Source organism: Dermochelys coriacea, chromosome 27 (assembly GCF_009764565.3).
Source record: "Dermochelys coriacea isolate rDerCor1 chromosome 27, rDerCor1.pri.v4, whole genome shotgun sequence".
Classification (NCBI taxonomy): domain Eukaryota; kingdom Metazoa; phylum Chordata; order Testudines; family Dermochelyidae; genus Dermochelys; species Dermochelys coriacea.
The window spans coordinates 8,310,540-8,337,635 of record NC_050094.1 but is presented as its reverse complement, the minus strand read 5'-3'; the positions used below and the strand labels follow the sequence as shown (position 1 = coordinate 8,337,635).

The 27,096-nt window shown below is 56.7% G+C and overlaps 1 protein-coding gene across 1 annotated transcript; it reads right to left on the bottom strand.

The window, feature by feature from the left end:
- Positions 1–41: 41 nt before the first annotated feature.
- Positions 42–20,708, bottom strand: ATXN7L3 (ataxin 7 like 3). Its single transcript, XM_043503241.1, is given in 17 exon segments — positions 42–4,971; positions 5,298–5,431; positions 6,348–6,419; positions 6,718–6,761; positions 7,775–7,843; positions 8,161–8,192; positions 8,466–8,560; positions 9,484–9,533; positions 10,142–10,157; positions 10,748–10,754; positions 11,068–11,095; positions 11,097–11,166; positions 11,790–11,904; positions 11,907–11,960; positions 14,761–14,893; positions 16,964–17,076; positions 20,424–20,708. Coding segments are annotated over 16 exon segments (1,119 nt in total). The 5' UTR covers positions 17,015–17,076; positions 20,424–20,708; the 3' UTR covers positions 42–4,822.
- Positions 20,709–27,096: the final 6,388 nt, after the last annotated feature.

The following is a 27,096-nucleotide window of genomic DNA, read 5'->3' as shown; positions in this document are numbered from 1 at the left end:
CAGCTGCACTTTAATGACATTATACACAAAAGAGGCTTGGATACCAAGTCAAGTTGCATTTTATTTACAGGGGCAGCCATAATCCACTAATGGGAATACACAGATTTTACAAAGTTGGAACTACCTGTACAGGATGGATTACATATGCAAAAATAAAAATTTCAAGACCACAGTACAGTACTTACCCCACCTTCCCACATGTGATCACCACCTGTGTCATTTCCCACCCTCCTGACAGTTAGGTTGAGGGCCACAAATGGGAAGTCACAGGTGCAGGTTTTTTATATTACAAATTAAAACCCTCCTCATGACCAGTATCATGACAGAATGCAGGGTTTCAAGTGAAGCAGGCTTACCTTAAAAATAAAAAAAAGGGGGGGGGGTGAATGATAGAGAGCCTATGAGTAAGAAGAAAAAAACAAGATCCAACTGGATCACTCTCTCAGAGGCTGCAAGCCAAACTCAAACACAGCTGTGCTTCTTGGGGATTTCCACCAGCCCCTGCAGTACAGGGTCCAGCCTGGGCTCCTTTGGGTTGTTTTCTCTTAGGCCTTGAGTCGTGCATCTTCAGAAAGCAAGCTGTTCACGACAGGCCCGTCCACAATGTTCTGGTACCTCCATGGTGGTAAACTACACTGCCTCAGTGGCTATCAAACTGAGGAGGTAGACAACTGGCCACGCTTAGAACTACCATGGCCCTCCTCTGCACAAAGGATTTTAGTCCCACCAATTCACCTAGTTAAGCAGGTTGTTTTAATATTCTATGCAGGACAAAGATATTAACCCTCCACTAGCCACTTGCCTTCTACACACTGTGCTATAGCGACCCCCCTGACACACATGCAGCTGTCAGCAACAAGCAGTTTAAGCCTAGAGGGAAAAGCCTGCTTTGTCCTGTTCCAGACCCCGCTGCCCATGTTATTACAGCAGAGTGGACAGCTGCTGCCCATCTCCTTCCACAGAAAGGTCTAGCTCAACACACATGCTGGCGCTGCAGGAGAGCGATCCAGGCCTGGGCCCTCAAGGTTCTATTGTTCCTACTGCTGACAAGCCCAGGTGCCATGGGAATGATCCTTTTAGGAGTCCCGGCTCAGGGCAAACAACAGCTTCTAGAGATGCTTGATCCAGAGTTGCACGTAGGAGCCCCATGCAGCTATGCCCCAAAGCTAGCAGCATTGTTTCCACTCCACTCAAAACCGCAGCAGTGCGAGGAGCCTGCAGTTGCATCGACTGGAAAGACAACACGTAAAGAGACATCAACCACATCCAGAGAGAGCTCAGACACCCCAGGCAGGTGCACCAGCAGGCAGGGGAAGGGCACAGCTTAAAATGAGCCCGGCCACAAGCCGGAGTCAAACTGGAGCTCATGGCTGAGTGTCTCCCTGGCTCAGCTGGAGAAGCTGCATAGCTCGGAGGGAGGAATACGCTGTTCCCTTGTGCAAGCAGCAAATGAGGTGCAGTGATCACCTTCACTAAGACTAGCCGCCTGGATGAGAGAGCCGGTTGTAGGACATAGCATGGACAGCTCAATTCCACACACTTGCAAAGCAGTTCGTAGGGACACGCTCACAGACAACCCTGTCATTCTAAAGCTCCGAGCCACCAATTGATCCTGGCACACCCTGTTGGACTCACTAGCAGAGGGCACTGCAGGTCAGTGCCAGGTCTACAGAGTCAAATGCTTGTGCATGTGACACCTGCCTCCAGCTCCACCCTGACTCTCTGCCACCCCTTTAATAAATTCATCCACCATTCAAGACTATCATGATTCTTAACCTAGATTAAAACTAGACTCCCTCCCCCAAGAAGGGCACAGGATGAACAGGCAATTAGTGATTAACCTACTTGCACCCAAGCCCAAATGGACACCTAACTTGGGGGGATTCCTCTCTTCTCCCTAGATACACACTTCCTCTTCCCCAGAGGCCTATTCTCTGCAGCCCGAGCCTTCCTTCTAAATACATAATGGCTGGAGTTTAAGGGACAGACACAGGAGCACAGGTCAGAGTCTAGTTCAGAAGAAAGGGGCTTCCTAGGGTCAGACAGGTGCATTTCATAAAGTTACCTTAGACAGGGAATCAGCAAAGCTGGACATAGGGAAGCAGGACACCTCATTTGCACTACGGGACTCAGTTCATATTTGCCAGCCAGCAGAGCTGCTGATCGGGGTTTAGCCATTTTCACCTTTCTGCGATGAAGCCTGCAGCAATCTGGAGCAGACATTCTAGGCCGCTTACAGCTGATCGGAGCCTCAGGGGCTTGGAGACCCAAGCCAAAAGTTACATGGGAAAGGCTGGGTCTGCCCACACCATCCTTCGCAGGGAGCGACCTGCGGAACAGAAGGAAGGTGTGGCAATACCAGAACCACAATGGGCAGAGCACATACCTATGCAGACAGCTGGCCACCTCAGACTGCAGACCAGGAGCATGGCCCTGTGCCATACACACCTCCTCAGAGTCAAAGGTGCCTCCTCCACTCCCCCTCTCTGAGTGGCCCCCCAGTTTTAAGCTAGGGCTGTGCACCGTGACTGCCTTGACCTCTAACATCAAGATGTAGCCGGCAGAGATTACTCCACATGCAGCCCCCACCATGACCCAAGCAGCTAGCTCTGCATGAAAGTTCTGGGCGCCCTGGGGTTCCTGCCCTTTCACTGAGGGCACCCCGCAGGGCCCTTCAGTGCAGAGCAGGGCAGGGCCGCACGCATGAGAGGGCTGGCTGAGTGCCACAGCTCCAACAGGAAAGCAAAGGAGAAACCTGGAGGTGCCCCCCCCCATCAGTTTTCAGATGCTTTTGGAACCTGCAAGGCATCCAGATACAGCCTCGCTCACACACGCAAGGGTCCAGGAAGAGTCAGACAGACAGACAGACAGACACGCTGCCACCTGCAGGACAGAGAGGTTCTCTGCAAGCAGGCCTGCAGCAACACTGGTCACCACTAGCAATAGGCTCAGAAACCGACCGCCACTTGAATTCTTCCCCCCAACTGCAAAAATTCAGCCGGATCACATCACAGAAAGGCCTAAAGGAAATAAAAGCAGCCGGCTCGGGTCTCAGTTCCCTGGGAGGTTCGCTCTGCACACACGGGCGCACGGCTCAGCTGGCTGAGAATTGCAGAGATGGAAATTCAAGAGAGACAGGAGAAGAGCCGCAAGAAAAGATCCAACAGGAAAAGCCCACTCAGGGTCTGGTTCCTGGCAACAAGAAGCCCCAGGAGAACCAGAAACCAGAGGGCCACCCAGAGATGAGAGAAAAAGTAAGAGACACCTTGAAAGTGTAAGCATTCAGTTTTCCAAGTCAGCAGGAAGCACCATGTGTCCTTGGAGGAAAAAAAAGGGGGGATCCTTCCCCAAAAGTAGGGCCTGGGCCATGCTTAGCATGTTCAGAGTGTGCAGAAGAAGGAGCTCGTCTCTAGCAAAGGGCAGCCCAAGCAACGTGATTCAGTGGGCAATCGCGTGTCCCTTCCTAAAGCTCAAGGGAGATGGAGGCAGGGAAGAGGGAGGGGGCTAATACGCTTCCCCCCCACCCCCAGGTTTTTTTAAAGCAGTGAATCCTTCCAATGCCAGCCTCGCTGCTCAGAGACCTACGCTGTGTAGAAAGCGAGAACACGGGCCCGGCAAAGAGTCCCGTGGATGGAGCCGGAGCACATGCTTTGTCACAGGCCCTGCGGCTGCTTTCCACGGTAGCAGCGGCAGGAGGGCCCCAGCACTTACCCAGCCAGTACTGGGTACGACTGGAGTCCCAGGGCAATGCTAGGCAAGGCAAAGCATCGCGATGGTACCCTCCCCCCCCCCATGGTACAACAGTCTCGCCCCCTCCTCCAAGCAGAGATGGCAGAACAAGCGCCAGAACACCACGGAGCTAAGCAGCTGAAAGCACTTCCCCATGCCAGGAAGTACACCCAGCTGAGGGGGACCCCACGGGAATGTGTGTTACCATCCAGCCTCCACGCCGAATGGGAGGGGGCCTCTGCCCTCCCACACCCGCGGGCCAGACCATACCCTGCAGTCCTCACCCAGTGCACTGACCGGTGCCCACTCTGGGGCCAGCCCACCCAGCGAGCACCAGCCACAGAGCAAGGCTGGCACACGGCCACCACCCTGCGGGGAGAGGGCACCATAGCAGAGACATCAGATCACGCTCTGAGCGCTGGCCTGGCTGGGGCGCTGACCTGTCAACAGCCAGCCCCCTCCCCACCTGGGGGCAGAAGGAAGGAGGAACGCCCCCCCACCCCGGCAATGCCAAATCAAGGCCTGGCCAGAAATCACATAAAGCCTGGGCCCCTGGCATGGACCCTTGTGCCAGCAACCCCGCTCCCTGGAGGAAGTGGCTCTGAAAGGACACACCTGGGGACTTTTCCTCCCCTCAGATCTCCTCCTTTCCAGCTCGTCGGTCAGAGCAGGCGGGGTGGCTGCGGGGCTGGCACGGCCCGGTTCCCGCACCCCTCCTCTCCAGTGCCTCCCTTCAAGGGGCCAGGGTGGAATCAGCTCAGTCCCCCCGCACATCTCTAGTGTTGCCAAGCGACAGACGTCACCACACAGTCATGATTGGACATCCAGTACAAAAAAAAATAAAATAAAAAAAAAAAAAAATCACAGAATAAATAGACATGGGGGAAAAGGACAGGCCCCCCAATCCCCGCAGGCAGTGACGGCCTCCAGCTTCACAGCACCCCCTCCTGGAGACAGGTGCCCCACGCAGTCTGATTCCCGGAGACACGCTCTCTTTGCAGTCAATGGAGCGGGGTGGGGGGGACGAGGCGCCGCCTGGCTCCCCCGGGCGCCAGAGTCAGGACAGGCCCGGCACAGGGGCCGCCCCCGCCCCTCAGTTGATGTCGTCGTAGATGCTGGGGGTGGGGGGCGCGGGCGGTTTGGGTTTCTTCTTCTTGCCGGAGCTGAGCCCCGGCGTGCCCCCCACCAGGCTCAGGTGCGGCTTCTTCTTTTTGGGTTTTCGCGACTCCGAGTTGTTCGTACCTGGTCCGAAGGGAGAAGAGGGAACGTGAGCCGCACTCCCAGCCCCTGAGGCTGGTAAGGAAGGGCCGGGGCCCCATGTGGCGCCCCCCAAACCAAAGGGGAAAGCCCCACTCCCCAGAGACTCAGCCTGGCCCCACAGGGCAGGGACAATAGGGAGCAAGTTGGGAGGAAAGCAGAGGGGTTTCCTATTAACTGGGGGGAGGGAGGGCAGCCTGCCCCTTCTGCCCAGGGCACGGTGGACCGGGGAGCTGCCCCGAATCCTCAGGGCACTTCTCCCAGGACGCTGGCAGCCAGCAGAGACCCCACCCCCGGCCCCCAGTTCTTACTTGCTTTCGAGGAGGCTGAGTCGGAGGGCGAGATGTCCGAGGAGCCGTCCCACTGCAGCCGGCTCATGATGGCCTGGCTCTCCGACACGTCAAAGCCCTCATTTTCCACGCTGCCCTCTGCTTCCGGGAGCGAGCTGAGGGGGGGGGCACATGGGAGTAAGGGGCCACAGCCTTCCACACATCCCTTAGCCGCACACAGCCCCCCCACGCTGCTTCTGACCCCGCACCCCACAAGCCAGTGGCTTCCCCTGCAGAGCGAGGTGAGCAGTCAGATGGGGCCAGAGGTCTCAGGGGAGGAGATGTGCTGGCCACCAGTGAGGCCTCAGGATCTCCTGCAAGGTGCAGCCCTCTTACCCCCTGCCACTTCATTTGTTTTGGGGTGGGGGTAATAAACAAGGTGCTTTGGTTCTGAGCATTCCTCAAAGGGCTGGCCCCCCACCTGCCTGCTCAGTTATGGACCCCGTGCTACCCCCAGGCCAGCCCGCGGAGCCAGGTTTTGGCTGTGGCTGGGCTGGGGAAGGGTCACAGCAGCCCTGCCCAGCTCCAGCTCCAGCAGAGAGCCCTGCCCTCAGGTCCTCCTGCTGCTCCCTAGAGCCCTCCAGCATCAGATCCTCTCCCCTCACCCTGCTTCAAGCCTTCTGCTGCTCCCCCCAGCTTGGAACAGGCTCCCTCTTCCAGGAACCGAGCCCCCAGCAGTCAGTCTCTGAAACCCCGTCCTGGGCTGCTGTCCCAGATATCAGTCACCTGCCTCCAACCTGGGACAGACACTTCCCCCGAGGCCATCCACACGGCGCTGGGCAAAGTCCCCACTAGCCCTGGGGCTGAACAAGGGCTCGTCTGCTCAGGGCCTCGGGCTCTGGGAGAGCTGCTGCCCTTGCTGTCTGTGCTTGGCCGAGGCCCACAGTCCCCCACACCAGAGCCTCACTAAACGTCTCCTCGAGACGAGCCCGCCGGGGCCCAGAGAGCTGGCCCTGCCTAGCCCAGCCTGGAGGCAGCAGGCCCATCTCCCATGGGCACGCCTCGGCTCCGCTTCTGTCTGGTCGCACTTACGCAGAGGGTCCAAGGAGGTAGACCCTGACTGACCTCCGCTGCTCGTCTGTGTGCTGGGGGCAGCGCAGAGACCTGCGGGGACACAGGAGTTCAGAGGCCTGGAGCGCACAGTGGCTTGTGTTCCCCTTCCCTGTACTTTCCAGCCCTACCCTGGCTCCCCGGCTGCCTCCCTACACCCCGGAAAGTCACGCTTTGGGCGGGTGGGGGGGTTTGATTCTGCCAGTAACTCAGCAACAGCTGCTCCTAGGACAGGAGGAGACGACCCCACCCATCCCATGCAGTCCCAAGCTGCAGTGAGGCCAAGCTGCCCGAGCAAAGCCTTTCAGAAAGGCCCCGAGCAGGGTGCAGAGACCCGAGGCGGTGCTCTCACCTGGTGCACATCTTCTTGGTGTGTTCGGAGATCACCCCGCATTGCTAGAGAGAGAACAGATGGGGTGAGCGAGCACAGAGGCAGCAAGGGTCACCGGAGGTGTCCCAGCGCAGAGGTATTGCTACGTGGGGTCTTCAAATACCCTTAACATGGGACCTTCCTTGGCAACCAGAGACACAAGGTTCCCCCTGGTTCCGGGGGCAGCACAGAGCTTGAAAGATTTCACTCCCCAGGGCAACCTTCCATCTATGGTTCAGTGCAGCCCTGTCTTCCCTAGTCTGCAGCAGGGCAGCCCTAGTACCTGCTGCTAAGAGTATTCCCCAAGCAGCTGCAGCGTGAAACCACTCGACTGGTCAGTTTTCCTGCTGCTACTCAGAGCCCAGCAGGCAACAGCAGCAGGGGTAAGCAGCAAGGCATCAATTTCATTGCTGCGGAGGCAGGTCAACTGCATCGGAGGTAGGCAGCATTTGAACAAGGAGCAGGGCCCAAGAGGAAGGGCTTGGGGGAGAAACTCCAGACAGAGGAGCAGCCAAGACCCCCATCCCATGCAGTCAGGAAGCTGAGGCCAGGCAACGTAGCTACAAGTTTATCAGATGCTTCCTAGCTACAGGCCGATATTAAAGGCAAGGGGCTCTACCAGGGGAAAACAGCTAGGAACGGGGAAGGAGGTGTAGGGATATTTACTTGGACAACATCCCTGGACCCTAACCCATGGGCTGTGCATCACCCAAGCAGGAATGACTGACTCTCAGGGGCCTTGGAGCGAGCTAGCAATGTTCCCCGCCCTCTCTGGCTAGTTGTATTGCTGAAGCCCCAAGCCAAGCGGGAAAGGCACGCAGCAACCGCGCTGTCAGGCTCGGAGCGCTTTCCGGATCTTAGCTCTTCCCCGCCCAGGTGAGCAGTCTGCAGCCGGGCTAACGGACACAGAGGGAAAGGTCACGCGGCCAGTCGCAGGCCACAACGCAAGTCAGCAGGGACAGAACCCAGGAGCCTTGGCTCCCAAGCGGAGCAGGGTGGGGCGAGATTCCTTTCTGCTCCGTCCCAAGGGGCTACTCACTGTGGTGAGCAATGAGCGGAGCTCCTCGGGACCCAGCGTTTCGTAGTTGATTCCAGAAGAGTTGTTGTACTGCAGGGAGACACGAGGGTGACTGAATGTCACAAGGATCATCCGGGGTGCAGCATGCTAACCCCAATTAAGGCCTCAGTGCTGTGTAAACCAGCCCCGGCCTGAGAGCACTTCAAATCTAAATACACCAGATGAGGGGCGGGAGGGGAACTGAGGCACAGGGAGGGGAAGCAACTTGCCCGTGGCCACCTAGCAGGCCAGTGGCAGACCTGGGAATAGACCAGGTCTCCTGAGACACAGGCTAGCACTCTACTCACTGGACCATGCTGTCTGTCCATCCATCCCCCCCGCCAACATGGATTCACACTTACGCTCACCTTAAAGGGATCCGAGTTCCCGCTGAGCTCCCCTGAAAAGAGGACAAGACGGTGAGACACGTGATGCTAGCCATCGCTCTGGGCAAAGGGAGAGATGGGGGCTCCAACCCCAGCCAGGCTCCCCACCCTCCCTGTCTGGGCCTGGAGAGCCACCGAGAAGCCCTGCGTATGTCCCCCATGGTGCAGGACAGAGCCTCTAGGAAGCCAGTCCGGGCCCCAGGGACCTTTGTCTCAGCCAGGCTCAGGTTTTTTTTGGGGGGGGACTCCCAGGAGAAGCAGGCTTAGGGGGCGTGAGAGAGGCCTACGGGAAGAGGGCGTTTGGGGAAGAGGGATGGAGGGCTCAGGACGCAGGGGAGCAGAAGAGTCAGGAACAGTGGAGTGAGCACGGCAGAGCCTCGAGCTGGGCACAGAAGGGAAAAGGAAGCCAGCGAACAGGAAGCAAGAGCATTCGGTAAAGGCAGGGAGAGGCGCCGGGCAGAAACCCCTGCCCCCACCCCTTCCTTGAAGAGGAGCTCAAGCCAGCAGCTATCTAGAGCCCCCCCGCCTGGGGCGTGAGCAGGGGGTGCCCTGGAACTGCCGGCAGCCTCCAGAGTCCATTGCAACCCCACGGTTTCCCACAGGATCCTCCCGGGGAAGCTCTGCCACAGCTGTCTGCTTCTCCGACGGGGAGCCCCAGACCCCAGTGACCCACGGGGTGGGGGTGGACACGTATCAGAGAAAGGGGCATACTACGCTGGGGCAGGGCAGCAGCTCCGCGGCCCAGAAACAGACCCACTCAGGGCCAGGACAGTGCATCTCTTGGGGCACAGGTGAGGAAACTGGCCAGGCCTCCCAGCAGCTTGCTGGCCTCCCATGGGCTCTCCCCAAGGAATCATAGATATCAGGATTGGAAGGGACCTCGAGAGGTCATCTAGTCCCCACCCCTGCTCAAAGCAGCACCAATCCCCAATTTTTGCCCCAGATCCCTAAATGGCCCCCTCAGGATTGAACTCACAACCCTGGGTTTAGCAGGCCAATGCTCAAACCACTGAGCTATCCCTCCCCACCCACGCTCCTCCCCATATGCCCTGCCATGCTATTGCTCCCCCTTCCAACATCCCAGCTTCCCCAGGGCGTCGCAGTTGCTCTTGCCACACGACTCAGAGCAGCGTCGAGTCCTGCCTGACGCACAGTCGCTGTCATGGCAGGGCTTGGCTGCACCGGGTCCGCCCCGCAGAGATATCAGGCCCTGTTCCCAGAGGCAGTGGGGAGCACCAGCCCCAGGCAGGGGCAGCCGGCCTAAGCCCCGACCCCTCCAAGGTGCTCCGCCCCCTCACCACTTACCCATTTTTGTGTTTTTAAGGGATTTTTGATCTCCGGGGCGAGTTGGGGTTCTGGAAAAGGCAGACAAACGCTTTGGGGAAGAGAAAGGAACGAAGCGGGTTGAGTGCACCTGCCTGTCCCCTTCCCTGCCCAGCCCCCATGGAGAAGAATAGCCAGCCCCAGGGATCTGAGCATTCACACCCACAAATCTCACCTCCTGGTTATTCAATGGGAACGGCTCACCTGGGACCAGAAACGAAGGGCAGAGCTGCGGTGCTGACACCCTAACAGCGCACACAGAACGTCTCGCTCCCTGATGCGGTCACAGGTTGCAACCGGAGCATGGCCTCGGGCTCCGGGGTTCCCCCCCCGGCGAGCAATGAGCCGAGCTCCCGGCACGAGGGCCAAGCAGAGGGGACGTCTCTGCACCCCGGGATGGGCACTAGAGACACCATGGGGCATATGCAGATCAAGGCAGGACCATGCCCCCGGGCCAACCTTCCCTTGCCCGCTGCCAGTACATACCCTGCAGACCCCACGCACCTGACGCCAGCCTACGTCCCAGCGCTCGCAGCTGATGGGTCTCCTCCCCCCCATGTGCAAAAACGAGGGGTGAGCACCTCTTCACCCCTGACCCTAAATTCCCTCGCCCCTTTAGCATGAGCCACACAGAACGTACCTTATCGGATTTCGCTCTTCTTTGCTAGGAAGGGAGAAGAACGGAATATGTTCTTTAGCCCTAACAGTGCACCATCACAACATCCAAACCAGCCTTAGAGCCCGTCCCCTCCAGAGGCAGGAGAGCCAGCGGGCCGGGCTGAAAAGGAGCGACCAGGGTGGGAAACGGGGATGGGACAGGATGGCCGGAAGGGACCGAAAGCCAAACCCCCGCGCTTCTTGGCTTTAACCCTTTCGGTGCCAGCCCGCACCACCACCATGCCGCAGCCGTGCTCCTCCAAGGGCTTCACGCAGGGTAGGCAGCTCCCGAGGGGCACAAAACACAGCCACAGCCTCGCTCGCTCCCCCAGGCTCCTCTCAGCCTGGTTCCAAGTGGCCACAGGCTCCCCCACACAGCTGGCTGCATGAGGACATTGGGTAACTGGCAGAGCAGGCTGGGGTGCAGGGGACAGAATGCAAGCAAGGGGGCCCCCGGGAAGGAGGCCTGAGCCACCCATTCCAAGACCACCCCCCAACGAGGCGCTAAGATTATTCCCAGCCCCCACGGAGAGGCAAGACAGGCTTGTAGGTTGCGGCTCTGGCTGGGACTCAGGAGATTGGGGTTCACTTCCTGGCTCTGCCCCAAGTCCCCCTGTGACCTTGGGCACAAGGTGCTGGGCACCAACTCTGCCCCACAGATGAGCAAGTCAGGGCAGGCCCCACAGGCTTAAGGTATGGGGGGTAGGAACCCCATTACCTTTCACACTGGCCCATCAACATGGCTCCCAGGGAGATCTTTCACAGCCCAGCCCACTGGGTGTGTGGGTGGGGTGATCTGGCCCTTACTGCACAAAAACAGATACGCAGTAGAGGAACTCCCACCCCGCTCGCTCCGCACTGCCCAGAGATCGCGATAGGACCCCCCACCTCCACCCCCGGCCGCGCTACCTTTCTTCTCGGAGCCATAGGACCAGTCCGTTATCGTTGATGTCATCGTTGTCCTCTTGGTCGCTCTCGGATTTGTTTCAGTTGTTGCTGCTAGCGATCCTGTTCGGGAGGGGGGCACAGCCACGAGGGTGCTCAGCTCTGGAGGCCTGACCCCCACCCACCCCCCCGCAGATGGCCCAAGGTAGAGGACATCGAGCCGCCCCACAAAGCTCCACATCCACAGAGATCAGCAGAGGGCAAGGAGCAACTTGAGGCAACAAACCCCAACTACACGAAACAGGTTGTGGGGGGGTTGGGGGGAGAGCATGCAGGGGGCTAAACACAGTGCCTGGAGTTTCAAACAATAGAAGGTTTTACAAAAAAAATTTAAGTGCAATTAGGGAATGGGCTTCAGGACTCCTGGGTCCTGTTCCGATTCTGGGAGGCAGGCGGGGACAGCAGTTAGCAAATGAAGAGGATCGAGACGCTTGGGTTTTGTTCCCAGCTCAGAGACGGGAGGGTGGCTAGTGGTTAAGTCAGGACTTCTGGGCTCTACACCCAGTTCTGCCACAGGCTCACTGGAACAACCCGCTAAGTCTCCCCAGGCCTTGATTTCCCAGGGTGGGGGGATGCATCCGGTGCAGGGCGTGGGCTCAGTGCCCACGACCCCTTTGCGGTCCGGCCTGCGGCGGAAAGGGCTCTGTGGCCAGCAGCCCCTGCTGCCAGCCCCTGCCAGCCCCCACCTCCTGCTGGCTATCCGGCTGCTGTTCCGCCCCATCCCAAGGCACTTCTCCAGGTGGGGGGCGAAGCGGGAGGCAGCGATGCTGCGGCTGCAGTTGGGACACCCGCACTCTTGTTCTTCCACTGATTGTAGACCTGGCCGAAGATATCCACGCCGGGCTGGTCCACGATTTCTGGGGGAGGGGGAGGGCACAAGCATCAGCCCTGCTGGCGCCGTGGACGCCTCCTCGGGGTGGGGGGGCAGTAACGTCCGCCACCACATCCCTGAGCGCTCCCACCAGCCACACAACACTCAGCTCGCTCGGAGGAGTCTGCTCCGAGTGTCAATAGGGGCCGTGGGAGAGCCCAAGTTTCACCCGCCCCTTAACAGCGGGCCAGCACCCCGGCCCGGGGAGGGTACCGAGAGCCCCCTTCTCCCATAGACTCCGAGAAGACTCAGGACACAGAGGCTGCCAGCTCCACCTGGGATCTGGGAACACGTACAGCACCGAGCACCGTGGGGCCAGCCGCAGGATGAGCTGGCCCTTTAAGGGCGTGGGGCTCTGCACATGCATGCTAGGCTTAGCCCAGCTCCCAGGATAAATGCACGGTCCGCAGGATGGGGAGCATGCAATGACCAGCCATGCCACTCGAGGGATACCAGGGGAGCCTTGGGCGCGAGAGCAGAAAAACAGCCAGGAAAGGGCTAGTGGCAAGGCCTTGCTAGGCTGAGTTACCTTCCAGAGCTCCTTGGCAGAAACCAGCCTCCCAAGATTACTGGGGGGGAAGGGGAAACTGAGGCAAGAGGGGCCCCAAAGAGCGACTGGAAAAGCGCTACTCCAGAGCCCAATCTCAGTTGGGGTCCATACTCCAAATACGGATACATAGCAATGGGGGTGGCAGAATCTGCTTCCGCTCCAGCTCCCTCTCCTGCGGCGGTCGCAGGGGAAAACGACATGTTTGTTTCAGTAACATCAGTAGCTGGGACCCCAAGGAGCCGTGTGCTGAGAAGAGGCTGTTTTTACACAGTCACTTTTCTGCTTACAATAAAAACCCTCCTTCCACCCTCACTAACAAGGTCAGATTAAGAGCCAGTCCCCAGACAGCCCCCTTTCCCCCCTTTTGAGGCTACAGAAGTGGAGGTTCTCCTGCTGTCCTGCAAAAGCCCCTATCACCCCCAAAAGACACAGATCCCTATTAGCATAGCCAATACTGATGCTTACAAGTGACTTTGCTCTAGGTTTTGTCAGACAAAGGAAAATTTCATCGAAAGGCCAAGCCTGAGGTTTTAGATACATTTCTAGTGTCTGACCCTCCGCTATCCAAACCATGCTCACAGGCCCCGAGTTGGTTGAGCGCGTTAAGGTTTCTACATAACCCAATATAAAGTGACGCACTTGAGAATTTCTCTTTAAATCAGTTTCTCACTTCGTGTCAGGAAGAGGGAGCCCAAATTGACTGCAAACACGTCACGCTTTATAAACAGTCAGTGAAGACGGGCAGATTTCTTTGGGATTCCCCCCACGGGGCCCATAACTCAGTCCCCTCGCTCTGTGGCATGGAACCCAGGAAGGGAGATGCTGATCAGCCGAGCTATGCAGCTACCTAGAACAGCTGCAATGCCAAAAGCACAGAGCGACGCCTTAGAGGGACCCCAGCGGTTTGAAAACCGCTGCCCTTCTCAGACGTCTGTACCTGGCACAATAAACACACACCTAAGGCCACTCTGTAGCCTGAGCGACTCACAGGGTTTGTACTGATATAACTGTGACAAGCAAATTTTAACCAGTCTCGTTATACTGGTGCAAGCCCTAGTGCGGAGAGAGTGAAACTGGTATCAAGGCGCCTTGTGCCCGCACAGCTTATTCCCCTTCTCAAACCAGATAAGCTACATCCATGTGCGGCAGCTTTATACCAGGATCCCTGCACGCATACAAGGGAGGCTGCATCCCCTTAAGCATCTACTTTACTTGGTACAATTCTTGTGCTTCGCCAAGGCCTAACTCAGAGGAGTTGGAGGAAAATAAAGATTAAAAGACAAGCCTCCTGCTCCTGGGCAGAAAGCACCTCTAATGAACAGCATCAGGAAGACGTTTTCCTCATGGGCAGGTTATCCCATAACGGCCTCCCGCCGTAGTTTCTTGCATCTTCCTCTGAAGTAGCTGGTGCTGGCCAACGTCAGGGACAGGATACTGGTCTAGATCAGTGGTTCTCAAGCAGGCTACGGGTAACTCACTTAGATATTTGCCTAGTTTTACAACAGGCTACAAAAAAAGCACTAGCGAAGCCAGTACAAACTAAAATTTCATCCAGACAATGACGTGTTTATATGGCTCTCTGTACTATCCACTGAAATGTAAGTACAATATTATATTCCAATTGATTTATTTGATAATTATATGGTAAAAAGGAGAAAGGCAGTAATTTTTCAGTACTAGTGGGCTGTGACACTTCTGTATGTTTATGTCTGATTTTGTAAACAAGCTGTTTTTAAGTGAGGTGAAACCTGGGGGTACACAAGACAAATCAGACTCCTGAAAGGGGTCCAGCCGTCTGGGAAGGTTGAGAGCCACTGGTCTAGATGGACCACTGATCTGATCCAGGATGGTTCCCTGTATCCCGCCTGGGTGCCCACCCGAGTCTTTTTCAAGTTTACTCACTCTGCGCATGGGCCTGCACTGCATGTCTGGCCAGGTTACCCTGTCGCTGGGTAGCTACTGTAGCTCCGTCTCTCCCTTGCTAAAAAGGCCCTTTCAAAGCTCATCGGGGGAGCAGACCAGACTCAAAGTGACCTTCAAGGGCATTTCTGGAAGCATCAGGCTTTGCTATCTGAAGGGGCCTCATCAGAAACTGGATCCCAGCTTTCAATTCGCCATTTCTAAAGAGCCAAGTGGGCACATCCCTTTAAATCCTTTGAGGATGCTCCTGCCGGTTCTGCCCTGCGAAGCCCGAGGAGCGGGAAGGGAGCAGGGAAGGGCCCTACAGGGAACTCACCGAAATCCTTCATGCTGTCAGGGTCCGTGTCATCCAGGAAGAAGTAACCGCACTTGACTGCCCGATGCACCTCGAAGCAGAGCCCTAGGCAGGCATCTTCGACCAGGTCCGTGTAAATCTCGTGAGCGATGGCCTGGGGCCCAACAGAGCCGGTGAGAAGCAGTGGGGAGGAAGACCCAATTGCATCCCACCGGGTGAAATTCTCCCCCCTCCTGCCATTTTCAACAGCCCAGGCCACAACAACCACCCACGCTGCCCGAGATCGTGCAACGTTTCCTATACCTAGCGGATCCAACTGTGAGGAACCGGGCAGGCGGGGGAAGAAGAAGAGGCTTCTGAGGTTGCTCAGCCCCCACCAGGACCGGGCCTGGAACAGGAAATACCACAGCAGGACAGCGGCTGATTTTGGTGGCCATCGCTGCGTCGGGGGTTTGCATGGCAGATCCAAGACTCTTCCTAGAGCTTGGTGCAGATGTCCCGACTGCCATCCAGAGCAGCAGCAGCAGAAAAAGCATTTACTCGCCACTGGCCCCTCTGCCATTACCAACACTGCTGGGGTGTTTGTTGTTTGTTTTTTTGTGTTTTTAGCACTTACTGAGCCTCTGCCCGGGGACACCCCATGCAACACGTCTCTGCATCATGCGAATTTCCCTTACATGCACACCTGGGGAGAGGCCCTTCGCGGCCATTGTAGGCAAGAGGTTCCCCGCACAGGCTCCCTCTCCCTGGGTCAGCACATACAACGCACCAGCCGGCAGGGGCCGGGGGGAGGACCACGGGGCTTCTGATCAGCATGGAAATAAAGCAGCATGCACTCGGACTGGAGAGTTGCACATGATGCACTGGGCACAACCAACACGTTCCCCCCCCACCCCCTGGGATACTCACGGGGTGACCGTCACCACCGACACCCTTGCAAAGAACCAGTGCGCCCTCCCCACTGTCCCCCACTCACACCCCTGCCCCTTGCACTGTACCCCAGAGCAACTGCTGCCATCTTTCCTGAGCATGTTCTCTGCCCATCCCAGCAGACGCCACAATGCTGGAGCAGGTGCCCACTGGTGGCTACGCAGGGCCCAGCTGCATGTCCTCTCCCACCCGAGGCTGTCGCCATTTTACCCCGACCAAGGAGATATATTGCAGCAAGAGGGGGGAAGAGTCTGGGATCAGGGAGTTTTCCCTGCTCTCTTCCCCAGAAGGCAACAGGGGGGCAGAAGCAAGCGCAGAGGAGCTACCCTGGGAAGTCTCATGGCTCTCAGCTCCCCCCACACCCCAAAGACAGCAGCCTTCTGGCTCTCTCATCTTCCCTGTTCTGGGATGAAGTCGCATGGTCTAAACGTACCTAATCCTTCTGCAAACCCAGACTCTTCCCTCTCTAGAGGGGTCAGATCAGGACGGGCAGAATCGGGGACCCAGTGACGTGGAGTCTCGTGCCCCCACCCCATCCATGGCTTCCAGTTAGAATTGGACACCTGGCTGCTTCCTCACTAATGCTGCAAGGAAGGACAGTCTGCGCCTACACCCAATGAGAGGGGTCCCTCCTCTCCATAGGAATCCAGCAGGCATTGCCCACTGCAAGGCTGCCCTCCCTCCTGGGGAAAGCCCTGTTGGCTTGTTGGACAGCCCCAGGTGCACGTGTAAAGCTGTGGGCCAGGGGCCTGTTCTTTCACCTTCCCTAGGCAAGCGACAGAATTCAGTTTCACTGATGTTCCCTCTGCCACACCCTCCGACTTAGTGTCATTGGTTTCCCAGCGATTTGCCACATCCCTCCCCTTGGATGCACCATAGAGTGGTCAAAGGCCAGCACTATAGGAATCCACATTCCTGGCATTTCAGGACCCAAGAGTCAGGCTTGTCTCTTCCCAGCATTACCCCCAGTAACAGACAAATTCTACCCCTGCATCCCCAGGGTCGCCTCCCTGTAGCTGAGCTTAGACTGTGACCCTGAAACTGGAACTCAAAATGATTCTGTGACTAATGCAGCCTGGAATCCTGTTGGCTCTGCGGGGCTGAGAGGAGCAGCAACGACATGTCTTGCTCACTGATCAGCCAGCAGATCTGCCTGCTGCACGGAGCGAGAAGGGGACAATTCTGCACAGAGTAAAACGGACTCATTAAATCCCGAGGCCAGGACGGTGGGAAGGATTCTCCAAGAGAAAGTGGCTTTCTGGAGTCCTGCAGGCCATGGCTCACTCCCGCTTACCTCCAGCTTGCTGTTATCCAGGCCAGACAAAGACATTTCCTCCATTTTCATTTGCAAACGCTATTGGAGAAGACGCTTTGAACGCACATAGCACAGGCCAGGCTGGGATGCCGCTGCACAGACAAGAAGCGGAGAAACAAGTCAGCGCTTAAGATCCCCGTCAAAACCCCACTCAAGAGTACCCACCGCCCATTCGGCCACGCAGCCATCTCCCAAGGGAAGCCCCATCAGGCGGGTCATTTGAGAACACACCATAGAGACAACCCTGCGCTGGGCAGAGGGGGAAAGACTGACTAGATCAGCGACCCGCAAACAGGGGACACAGGAGGCTCAGATACCTGTGTAGTCATAGGGACTGACAGCACCGATATCAGCCGCTGGGGCACGGATAACACCTGCACCCCAACAGGGCACACCTCCGCCCACAACCGAGTCTGGATTGTTCCAAACCAGCCTCACGTGCTAGTCAGAGGGCGCCGAGGGTCGCCAACCAGTGCAGCCAGTTCTGACACAAGGGGCTGTAATAGGATGGCTGGGTACAATCATAAGGAAAGCAAGGTCTGCTAGCATTATTACTTATTGCTATGACCACAGCATCTAGGAACGCCAGTCGAGGACCAGGCCCCTGCCATGCAGACCGGCACAGTGGCCTGAACGCAATGGACACCGGTGCTTTGTTAAGCAATTCTGGTTCAGAAGAGGCTGTCCTGGAAATGAGAGCTGCTCCAGCTGCTCACCGAACAGACCCTCCTTTTGGGAGGCCTGCGAAAATAATGCCAGAGACCAGATTTTCCTTGGCATCAGTAGGAAGGGGGAAAACAGGGGACACACCAAGCCCCTGGCATCTAGTTAGCAGACCAGTCAGCTTCCACCAGGTCTGTAATTGTCTATAGATCAAAGCACCGGCAGATGGCAGCCATTAACACATTCCAGTACCCCAGGGCAGCTCTGCCCATCCTCGCAATAGAGTTTAGCATGGACACCCTTCCCGCCCAGATAGGAAATAAAGAAGGAATAATGGGGAGGCTGAGGAGGAAAGGGGCGGAGGGGGACAGCCCCTGGTATGAGGGGGGAAGTAGGGGGGTTGCAGGGAGCCCCCAAAATAGAGGGAGATGAGAGGCAGCACCCAAAGAACTTGGCAGGGAGCGGGGGGAACGGAGGGATGTGAGGAACCCCCATGTGTGCAAGAGGAGCTCAGCCAACAGAAACAAAAGCACACCCCTCTCGTTGGTAAAGCAATTAACAGCATTTCACCAGTCACTATTTCACAGCAGGTGTAGTCTCCAGTCCCTAAATCCCCATCACCTCTTCCTCCAAGCCTTGGGTTAGAGGATGTACAGGCCAGACCGCCATCCAGGGCGCTGGAGTGGGACTCAGGAGACCAGTTCTAGTCCCAGCTCCGCCACTGCTGCGACACTTTGGGCAAGTCACTTCTGCTCTGTGTCCGTTTCCCCTCCCACCCTTTGTCTGTCTTGTCTATTTGCACTGCAAGCTTTTTATTAATGTGACCACCACTGCTCACCTCTTAACAGTAGAGCTCAAAAGTCAGTATCATTCTCACCGTTTTTCAGATGGAGAAACTGAGGCACAGAGCGGCTAAGTGACTCACCTGAAGTCACCCAGAAAGCAGGTCTCCTGAGTCCCAGCCCACTGGACCATGCTGCAGGGATAATCTGTGTCTGTACTTACAGTCCCTCAGACCCTGGTCTCAGTTGGGGTCTCTACTGGAATACAAATAAACAACAGGCCCCCAAAACACAGCTCCAAGCGTGACACCCAAGTCAATCCTCCTGAGATGCCACGCCCCAGGTCAGCGGGCTGGTGGAGACCAAGAGCTCTGCCCGAGGCCAGTTCAGTGCCCCAGTCTAGGAAAACAACAATCCCGACACGGCGGCGAAGACGGAAGGAGAGAGACCACAGTACTCGGGCCCTGCATCAGGACACGGCACCTGAGCCTGCAGGGCCGGGACGAGAGCACCAGCAGGCTGAGACACGCCAGCCATGAGACAGCCACATCCCAGGAAGCAGCGTGGAGAACAGGGCGCTCCTGCCACCTTTCCGCACCAGTAGCCCTGCCAACAGCTTCCCCCGCCCTCCCCCCCCAGCCGGGGCACCCACAACAGAAGACATCTCTGTCTGCTGGAGTCAACTCAGCTGGGCAGGAGAAGGCACTGCCAGGGGCCCGCATTGCTGCCCCCGCTCTGTTAGCGCCTTCCTGAGTCTGCACCCCTGCAAGAGCCGTTGGGCAGAGGCATCACCCCCAGCTATTCGAAGGGAGGTCGGAGCGTTCCCGCTGTTGGGAAAAGTCCGCATTTATCTGCCTCTCCCCCCCCCCTCTTTGGAATAATCTGCCCAGAGGAGCAGGGCAGGAGGCCCCCAGCTTCCCACAACAACTAGAAGCAATTCTGCTGCATCACCTTCCCCAGGAACAGATGTACCTGAGATCATAGAAGTTTGACAGGTGTTAAGCAGGTGTGTATGTGTGTGTGTGTGAGATAAATGGATCTGATATTAAAAGAGGGCACCCTGGGGAACTACACCTCCCCGCCCCTTCACGCATACACCCAGTAAATAACCGAGCCATCCAGTTAGAAGCCATGTTGCCAGCTTCTGCATCATGCCAATGGCAGGCAGGATGGCGCAGAGAGGAAAGAGGCCTGCGGACGTCCCCACCCCACCTTTCAGGGGTCCCAGAAGCAGCCCCAGGGGCGGCCCCAGGTTTCCTGCACTCTCAGGGCTGGGGGGGGGAGGGGGGAGCTCCCGCAAGTCAAAAGAGGAAATGCCGATTTCAAAACTGGCTTCTTCCTTTGTCAGCCCCACTGTGCATCTCTCCCAGTGCAGTCCACCCCACCCCACCCCACCCCCTTGGCAAGCAGGGAGCGGCTTGTGGACACGGGGGGAGGGGGGGAGGGGTAGAAAGACCAGATCAACTCCCAGGGGGCTGCCAACAGTTTGGGGCTCTCAGGCTTTTAACACCAGGCGCGTCCAGAGCCCCAGTGCTTAACAAAAGGAAGCGAGCCACTGAGCCGGCACCGGGTCCTGCCCCTCCCGAGACCCATCTGAAGCCCGGGAGCCAGAGCCATCAGACGGAGGCCGCTGCCAGGCAGGATCGGGCCCGCACCCCACGAGTCCGAGCTGCAGCCCCACGGGGGGCGGATGCTCCGTGGCCCCTCTCTGAAGGGCAGGGGGGGTGCAAAGAGAGGAGACACCCCCCCCCCAGCCAAAATTAGCTCCCGCTCTCAGCAGAGGCTTGCCCTGGAGCGTGTGCCCCCCCCCGACCCACATGTGTCAGGTGGAGGCCGGCCCCCGCTCACTCCCCTCTCCATGTGCCCCCCCACTGAACTCCTACCCAGTCACCCCGCTACTCCGGCCCTCCCAGCCGATCTCCTCCCCCCCGCTTCCCCATGCCCCCTCCCCCACTTCCTCGTCCCCCCCCCAAGCCCCTCCCCCGGCTACTCACCCCGGCTGTGCGGAGAGGCGGGTGGGGGGGGTCGCCCGGAGCCGAGCTCCCCGCTAGCAGCAGCAGCGCCCGCCCCGCTCCCGGCTCCCCATGCCCGGCGGCGCCTCTCCCGGGCACATTCAGCGGGCGGCAGCCCCGGCCATGGCCCCCCCCGGCTCCCAGGCCGAGCGGATCCCCCACGCAGGCTGGGGGGGCTCAGCCCGGCCCGCAGCAGCAGCCGCCGCGGCCCCGGCCCTAGCGCGCCCTCCGCCCGGGCGGCAGCAGCAGCAGCATTGGCAGGCGCTGGGGGGGGGGCTCAACCTACCCTGCTAGGCCGAGGCGGAGGCGGGGCTCGGGCGCCAATGGGCGGGCGAGGCCGCGAGCCGGCAGCCAATCGGCGCAGCCGGCACCTTTTTCACGCTGCTGTGCGCCGCGCGGGGCTGGCTACATTGTTGCAAGGCGGAGAGTGTCAGAGGATTCCAGGGGAGGGGGAGGGGCTCGGAGCGGGCAGCGCACAAAGGGGCCGTGGGGCGGGGCTGCCTGCTCCTCCCTCCTCCAGGGATCCCCCTCCCCCCTGGCTGCCTGCTCCCCTCACTCCAGGGGATCCCCCTCCCTGCACCTGACTGCTCCCCCCACCCAGGGGAAGCTCCCCACTCCCAGGGGATTCCCCCTCCCCGCACCTGACTGTTCCCCCCCCAGGGGATCCCCCTCCCCGCACCTGCCTGCCTACTCCCCCCACTCCCAGGGGATCCCCCTCCCTGCACCTGACTGCTCCCCCCACCCAGGGAAGCTCCCGCCCAGGGGAGCCCCCTCCCCACACCTGACTGCCTGCTCCCCCACTCCCAGGGGATCCCCTCCCCGCACCTGGCTGCCTGCTCCCCCCACTCCCAGGGGATCCCCCTCCCCGCACCTGGCTGCCTGCTCCCCCCACTCCCCGAGGATCTCCCCCTCCCAGGGGATCCCCCTCCCTGCACCTGACTGCTCCCCCACCGGGGAAGCTCCCCCCAAGGGGATCCCCTCCCCGCACCTGACTGCCTGCTCCCCCACTCCCCGAGGATCTCCCTCCCCGCACCTGACTGCCTGCTCCCCCCACTCCCGAGGATCTCTCCCCCTCCCAGGGGATCCCCCTCCCCACACCGATTACCTGCTTCCCCACTCCCCGAGGATCTCTCCCCCTCCCAGGGGATCCCCCTCCCCACACCTGATTACCTGCTCCCCCACTCCCAGGGGATCCCCTCCCTGCATCTGACTGCTCCCCCACCCAGGGGAAGCTCCCCCCCAGGGGATCCCCCTCCCACACCTGACTGCCTGCTCCCCCCACTCCCAGGGGATCCCCCTCCCTGCACCTGACTCGCTGCTCCCCCCACTCCCAGGGGAAGCATCCCCCTCCCCATACCTGACTGCCTGCTCCCCCACTCCCAGGGGATCCCCTCCCCTGCACCTGACTGCTCCTCCCATCCCAGGGGAATCTCCCCCCATCCCAGGAGATCCCCCCCCCGCACCCGACTGCCTGCTCCCCCCAATCCCAGGGGATCTCCCCCCCACCTGACTGCTCCCCCACAGGGGATCCCCCTCCCCATACCTGACTGCCTGCTCCCCCCCCCCGAGGAGCTCCCTCCCTCACCTAACTGCCTGCTCCCCCTCCCAGAGGAATCCCGCTCCCCACACCTGACTGCCTGATTCCTCCCCACTCCCCAGGGATCTCCCTCCATGTACATCTGCATGCTGCCTTCTTGCCCCTCAACATGCCTGCTGCCCCTCTCCCCATTTGTCTCTGTCCTCCATCTCCTACCAGACTGCCAACTCTCCCTCCTCAGGGTATCCCTCTTCCCCATGCCAGCCTCCTCACCTCCTAGGGGATCCTCCTAAAACCAATTTGCCTGCCCCCCTCTTCAAGGGATCTCCCCCCACTCTGGTCTCCCCTTAGAAAAGGCACACACCCTTCTAACCAACTCTCCTGCTGGTGCATCTTGTCTTCCGGGCTATGATTTGCAGATCTCTTTGCTGGGTCCTCCCCTCCCAGCACCCCTGCAAAAAGCAAGCACCAAACGCCCTGTATAACAGACACATGGTTTCATTCACCTTGCCAGGTAACAGTTCTCTGTGGCTCTAACAAGGTGGCCAGGAGAACTCCGCTGACCATTGTCTGTTACAGTGGGCTGGGACAAGTAACTTGTCCTAGTACTCTTATAACGGATAATAAGTACCTGGGGCCCGATTCTGTAGTGCCCTGCACCATCTGCAGTCATTTTTCTCAATGCAGTACTGGTGGGAAATGCAACCATCCTACTCCAGTGTTTGACGCTCCCTTTGCCCTGCTGCAGAGGACCGGGTAAGAGGTAGGGCCTGTGGGAAGCTGGGCCCTGGTGTATGTTGAGCAACAGACAGGCAGGGTGAGGTACACTTTCCCACAGGGATTGGACCCTCCTCTGAAGGTTCACCTCTTCTGCCACTTAGCAGGGCTAATTCCACCTTTCGCACATGAGCGACCTCACCTTAGTGCCCAGAGACAGGTCAGCTGCACTTCATCCAAGCGAGATCTCTCCCAGGAGCTGCCCACCATCGGGAGGAGAAATTTAGTGCTCAGGAAAGTGAGGAACTGGTAGAAAGTCTTCGGTAGCTGTAACCAGCGAGGCAGGGGACAAGCTTCCCACCCAGCTCAGCTGTGGTCCCTCATTCCTGAGCTTTGTTCTTGCAGCCTTGGGCCTCTCCTGAGCAGACTCTGGGGCAGCCAGCATGGTTTCACCCACCCAGCAGGCCAATTCTGTACGAGTGGAAGCTGGTCCTACCCTAGCAACGGTTGCTAGGCAGCCCATAGCAGAAAGTATGATTCGCTCTGAAAAGTGATTCTGAAAGTCGAGTTCCAGGTTTGGGTCTCAGTCCCTACAGATCCACGGCGCACAGCTGTCATGGAAAGATTCTTTCGCTAATTGCCACCCCTGCAAACTCCCCCTGGGATCTGAGAGTCAGGCTGGGTTCTTTCCTCCACGCTCGTCATCACCAAGAGCAGAAATCCTGGCCTTAGTAACACCTATGCAGCCCCCAGACCCTGGGTATAAACACAGAGGAATCATTTCATTTGCTGTGGAAATGCAACCACCTCTTGTTGGAGCTTGGCCGCTGCTTAACAGCGTTCTGTGTAACGGTTTAGGGTAGGAAATGACCATTCTCGTATTAAGTTGCTAATGCAGGGAGAATTCGGTAAGTGCAATGCATTTACCTGTTCTGGAATTTGGGCAGGCTTCTGGTTTAACACCCTGACCCTCCTAGGAAGTCCCATGGCAACTTCAATTGTCTTAAGAGGCTAGACCTTTGTTTAAATCTCCTCCAAAAAGCCAATGGGCTGAATTATCTGTTGCCCTGCACCATGTGTAACTATTCCCACCTATGCAGAGTCAATGTAAGTCAGGGCCAGGTCAGAGGGGAGTTTTACACACCCTCTTTGCTTACACAGCACAGGAGAATGGAGAACCAACCCCAGCTTCTGGAGTAGCAGAGCACCTTACACCTTATGGAAGGACAGTACAAAGCATCCTGTATGGGTTTTGGAACCCCTATAAACTAGTTGGCGTATTTAAGTCTGTAGCTGAGGCTCCGCTGGGTATCAGTATTCCAGGGATGCCCAGTTTGAAAATCATTTGCCTAGACCAGTGGTTTTCAACCTTCCCAGACTGCTGAACCCCTTTCAGGAGTCTGATTTGTCTTGTGTACCCCAAGTTTGACCTCACTTAAAACAACTTGCTTACGCAATCAGACATAAACATAAAAGTCTCACAGCCCCACTAGTACTGAAAAACTGCTGATGTTCTCATTTTCTGTATGAAATTTTAGTTGATACCAACTTCACTAGTGCTTTTTATGTAGCCTGTTGTAAAATTAGGCAAATATCTAGAGGAGTTGATGTACCCCTTGGAAGAAATGGAGGATCGGGGCCCCATTGTGCTAGCTGCTGTAGAAACACACAGAAGAGAGTCGTTTGACTTCAGTAGGGCTGCTTACATGCTTCAACACACATGCGTTTGTAGGATGAGGGCCCTGTATTGTAAATTCTTTGGGACAGGGACTGTCTTAATTCTGCAAAGATGCATGTCCTTCATTTTAAGGCCGCAACCCTCAAGTGGTCAAAGGCAATCAGGGGCGGGGTGGGGTACAAGGCATTGAACATTGAATTACAATCTACAGCAAAGAAAATCTCGCTTTCCCACACACTTTCCCCCTTCAAGGTCAAGTGTTCTCCAGCCACCCTTGAAACACAATATAGTAGGCTTACCATGGATATACTTTCACTCTTACTTTTATAGTAAATTTTCAATCACAAAGGTTTTTCACTTCAAATAAGGGGTCATCCATCTGAAAAGGTTGAGAAACAGTGATCTAATCTGATCTGCAGAAAAGCCACAGAATTTCACACATTTAAACCCATTAAATACAAATTGGAGAGAGTCCAGCGGAGGGCAACGAAAATGATCAGGGGGCTGGGGCACATGGCTTATGGCAAGAGGCTGAGGGAAACTGGAGTTATTTAGTCTGCAGAAGAGAAGAGCGAGGGGGGATTTGATAGCAGCCTTCAACTACCCGAAGGAGGGTTCCAAAGAGGATGGAGCTCGGCTGTTCTCAGTGGTGGCAGGTGACAGAAAAAGGAGCAATGGTCTCAAATTGCAGTGGGGGAGGTCTAGGTTGGATATTAGGAAACACTATTTCACTCGGAGGGTGGTGAAACACTGGAATAGGTGACCTAGGGAGGTGGTGGAATCTCCTTCCTTAGGAGGCTTTTAAGGCCCAGCTTGACAAGGCCCAGGCTGGGATGATTTAGTTGGGGATTGGTCCTGCTTTGAGCAGGGGGTGGGACAAGATGACCTCCTGAGGGCCCTTCCAACCCTAATCTTCTATGATTCTAAGTATGTTCAAATCATTTCATAGACTAGAATCTCAGGGTTGGAAGGGACCTCAGGAGGTCATCTAGTCCCACCCCCTGCTCAAAGCAGGGCCAATCCCTAAATTTTGCCCCAGATCCCTAAATGGCCCCTTCAAGGATTGAACTCACAACCCTGGGTTTAGCAGGCCAATGCTCAAACCACTGAGCTATCCCTTCTCCTCAGTGTCTGTCCAGAACCCACTCTGACTGCTATTGTAAAACAAACAGTAATAGCTAATTATTAAGTTGAACAAAGTCGCAACAGGGGAAAAACAACCTCTTACACAGGGTTTTTCCCTAAAGTTTTATTTTTTTTTTAATAGTAATGACATGAGAACAGAAACATTATTTTTCACTTCATTATACGAACCCAACCCTCCCAAAAAACAACCCCAAAAAACCCTCCACAGTTTTAAGTCTGTCCAGGCTTGATTTCTAAGTCCACTGAGCAATACAAATTGAAGTTGGGTTTTGTTTGTTTTCATTTTTTGAAACCTACAAAAACACTCTTTAAATATTAGAAAAAAAATGTTTTTTGTTTTTTGTTTTTTTTTTTGTAATTCACAAGAACGTCCGTCTAAAGTATCACTGGTTTTTGTGGCAGTGCAAAAATGCACTCAGCTTCAATTCTCTTACAGTACAAACCACTTTTTCCTCCCCTGTAACTTTAAAAAAAAAACAACAAAATTGTCAGTACTGTAAGAATTTTTCATTTTTTTTTAACAGAAAAAAATTTTTTTTTGTAATTTTTTTTTTTTGTACTAAAAAACACATCCACTAAAATACAACAGCGCTGGGTACAATCAGCAAAATGAAATCGGTTTCCCCCTGGGGGAAAAAGAAAACAAAAACAAACAAACAAAAAGGATCAAGTGGGGGAGGAGGGTCAGGAAACAGGGACAAGGACAGACAGACGGATACAAAAGCAGGCAGGAGGTGTGGGGGAAGAGACATCGTGGGCTTGTTACATCAGAACACACCCTGTGAGAGGGGAGGAGGGGCAGGAAGAGGGGGTGAAGAACCCTAAATTTTCATCAGCACTTGAGTCCCTTTGCTAGATCTACAAGGATTGTCTGTTACTCTTTGGGGAGGGCATCCTGTGAGCTGGCTGAATGACACACCCCAGCAAGCCCCCTCCCCCCAAGATATCTCCCTTTCCCTACTCAAGTCAATTGCATGGCTTCCCCTTGGGACTTGGAAGCCCCATTCAGCTCAGATGGGGAAGCCCACTGCAATTTGTGGAGTCGCAACTGGCTAGAAATGGGGATCTTTAAATCCCAACAACCCTCTGGCTCCAATTCAGAAAAGCATTTGCTTAAATCCCACTGAAATCAAACATATGCTTTCCTGAATTGGAGCCGATGAGAAAATTCAAACAAGGAACCTGGGCAGGGACTAGAGAACTACTCAGTTCAAACACACCCTAGCATTGTAAAAAGGAAGCTTTAAATATACTAGGCCCGATCCTGCAGTCCATACCTGGGCACGATCTTGCTGCCAGTCTCACCTAAGCAAGGACTATAGGATTCTGGTCCAGAAAGCATAGTCTGTGTCGAATGCCTAGCAGAAAAGGGGGGGGGGGGGAGCACTTCTTTTGGACACAGACCCACCTAGGGTGGCCACGTGCCCCCTTTCTATGCCGTGACTCAGTTGATCATACCCACGCTGGGCATTTTGTCCCCATTTCCATATAAAGCCCCCCAGCCCCAGGAGAGACCTGATTCGACAACCCACGGCAGCTACTCTCTTTTCGAAGGATGTGGGGGGCAGTTAGGTCTG